Raw genomic sequence first — 3,289 nt, 5'->3', positions numbered from 1 at the left:
AGGACAGCATTTCTGTGGATGGTAAACAAATGACGTCTGATTTACCTAATGAAGCCCGCTGTTGTATCAACACGCAAAACGATGAGATAACCCAAGTTCCGCAAGCAAATCATTTGCGTCAATGAATACAGAATGTAAATATATGCATGGAACTTCTTGCTTGATTATGGTTCATTAGTAACGAAGCATACTTTCTTTTGCAGATAAGCATATACGAAACGGAATGATAATAAAAGTAGTGATATACCTTCACTAACATGCTCCTTTAAGCTCACAAAAGCGCCAGCTTTGTCGATGAACTGGTACCATGTAATAGGCAAATGTGGTTTACCGACCATGCCATTACAAAGAAGTGTTACCTCACTACCACGGGTTACCGTTAACTTCTTTTCTGGGATTGTTGCGGAGAAATAAGTTATGACTGGTCTCTGTCCAAAGGCTTTAATAATAAACAAAAACAATGTTAAACTATGAAGATTAAAATATGTTTTTGTATTTTTTTTTTGTATTCAGGTGCTCTATCACTCAACATTTTTTTCTTACTTGTTTTTTTTTGAAAAGATTCGAATGTAGGATAGTGGTGACAATGATAGATTTATAATTGATATAAACAGAAACGACACTGCAGACCACACAGAAGCATATTGTGAAAATATCGTCACGTTTGTTCAAAAGGCAAAGCATATCAAATATATTTCTTCGGTGATCCGCTCTCTTGGCCGACGAGTAATTAACATACCCTGTATGGTACCAATTATGACTACCTGACCACAACTGACCAGTACTTCCCGCTATTGATCTTCACTTGACTACTACTGACCAACATTTGACAACTACTGACCCACAGTTGACCAGTTCTGATCACGACCTGACTACATACAGCTAACCTTTACTTAACCGCTTCTGGCCAACTTTGGACCACTACTGACAACACTTGCTTATTACAGACTAACCTTTGTCCACTTGACCACTTCTGACCACCGCTTATTGCAATTACAATTTTGGTTAAAATTAACCGGATCTAATGTTAGAGGTAGTTATACAATTTCTCATTAGCCAACTTGGCACATGCTGGTTAACCGAAGGACAGTTCTCATGGAAAGATTGCCATCTTAATACCAGAGGTGACTTTTAATGCAAATAACAAAATCGGAATTTGAACATCAAATCGGGAAAGGTAGTGCAAACTATAAACAAATGCAAATGTATCCTAGATAAAAATACAAGCATATTTTACTTTATCGTCGACACCCGCAATGTAAATATGTGTAAATGCAAGCCATGACAGAAACATTGCAGTCAGCACACTGCGATAATCTAAATTGACAAAAGGCTATTTTCCTCACCATGCTAATCGTCGCTGCTTTCAGAAAGACCGCATTTTTTTAGTAGACTAGATTGAAACATATTAGTGGTGGGATGCTGCATATTGTATATGAATAAAATATATTAATTCGGACTACCTACGAAATAGTACTTAAAAGTATTACTTAGTTTTATTCATGTCATTATCGTGCGCTCACATGTGGCTTCAGTCCTAATTTAGGTTGCTTATTGATTTGCATTTTACCAGATCTTTTATGATATGCATGACATATTATATTTTATTATACAAGTACAAAGCATTTGAGGTAAAACACGGATACACAGGTAAACTGTGTCCGGCATGAATTAAACATTCAAAACGAATGTGTTTAAAATAATTGAAAGACAGTTTATATACTTACAGTAAACAATTAGCTCTTCCCGAATTGTTTCCTTTACCGTTTCCTCGTTCTGATTCAATCCGAAAACTTCACAGGAATATACACCATCATCTCCACATTCAATCTGATCCAGCGTAACTTCTAAATAAGTTTCATCCAATGGTTCCAGCGAATATCTCACAGTGGTCTTTTCGTCCATTTTCGCATCATCAATTTCGGATCCCCATTCTGGTCCCGTGCCATCACTTATTCGCAGAACCAGGAACGGTGTCTTGTTCATTAAAAGATTCTGTTTTGATATTTGCATCCATCCAATTGTTGCTAAGTCCGATTCTCCAAGTTCACAGCGGATCGTGACGTCATCATTGCCCGTGTACTGTATCTTGTGCGGCTCAATCGTTAGGACAATTCCTGGAAAGTTCAACAGAAAGGTGTAATACCGTCACTAACCTCATCTATCGCATATAATTTAACTCTATTAAACAACTGTCTATTCAAAAAATCATAAAACGATTAAACGGCTGTTTTTCAAATTGCATGTCTGTATTAAAACACTGTTCAATTCATATATTTAAAGTGTGTATTCTGAACTTATGAACTATCATTGATCTATCTAAATATATATTGTATGTCTTTATCTTTTAGATAATGAAGTGTCTGTGTCATCAGTACAAATGATGTTTTGGAGCAACTTTTCGCCACCAAAATGATTGCTCCTAATGGTTATTTCTTGTACTTCGAGGCGGAAAAAATACTGCAAAATAATGTTGATCAAACGATATTTATATTTTTTCTTTTGGCAAATGTAGTGTAAAGTTGCATGAATCGACATAACATCAAGATAATAAAGACGTCACGTTGAGACCGCCGAAGTAATTAAGGTCTCATTAGCATTTAAGTTGCTTGATGAACCGAATATCTGACTAATTATATATCCAATAAAATGATTTTCTAGGTAAGCTCGTGAGTTGTTGTTTTTTTTAAATTCTTCAGCAATAGTTTGAGAAGGAACTGACAGGGTTAAAGGGCCCTGGTTCAATACCCGAACAGCGAGTGTCCTCAACGAAAGAGGGTTTTCGTTCGCCATACATAATGTACTTTCACTCAATTTATAATCATTTTATTTTGTTAAATTTCATAAATACGACCATGCACACCTGTCTCTTTTTTCTGACATGTCATCATCATCATAATAATCATCAACAACATTCCACTCATTATTGCATCCATACACAATGCGTTTATTAGTGTTCTACGTAAATGAAAAAAATGTTCGCACGTTGTGTTCCAACATGGCCAGCTACCTGACGAGTTCCTCAACGAGTTGCCTATTGGAGTATGTAAGTGTTACATGTGTTAGTTTGTGTTCTTTTTTATATCAATTTGTCATATGTTGGACGTCTGAAATATACTGGTTGCATGTTGTATTCCATGCTAATGTTCATTGCACTGAGGAGTAGCAGGAGTAGCGAGCCCCTTTGATGCATGGTCGTTTTACTGTGTTGTGTTTGCTAAAGTGTAATCGCGTTGGCAACCGTTTGTAATGTATTGGATTTATTTTTGCTGCTGCTAATCTGCATTTG

General features: G+C 36.2%; 1 protein-coding gene across 1 annotated transcript; it reads right to left on the bottom strand.

Moving 5' to 3' along the window:
- Positions 1-247: 247 nt before the first annotated feature.
- LOC110444489 lies at positions 248-2,117 on the bottom strand (the record flags this gene model as incomplete). The annotated part of the gene is made up of 2 exons (XM_021488859.1): positions 248-439; positions 1,728-2,117. Coding segments are annotated over 2 exons (582 nt in total), but the record flags the coding sequence as incomplete, so codon positions are not given.
- Positions 2,118-3,289: the final 1,172 nt, after the last annotated feature.

The sequence above is a fragment of the Mizuhopecten yessoensis genome, unplaced genomic scaffold (assembly GCF_002113885.1).
Source record: "Mizuhopecten yessoensis strain PY_sf001 unplaced genomic scaffold, ASM211388v2 hete_36132480, whole genome shotgun sequence".
Taxonomy (NCBI): domain Eukaryota; kingdom Metazoa; phylum Mollusca; class Bivalvia; order Pectinida; family Pectinidae; genus Mizuhopecten; species Mizuhopecten yessoensis.
This window is presented reverse-complemented; position numbering and strand designations above follow the sequence as displayed.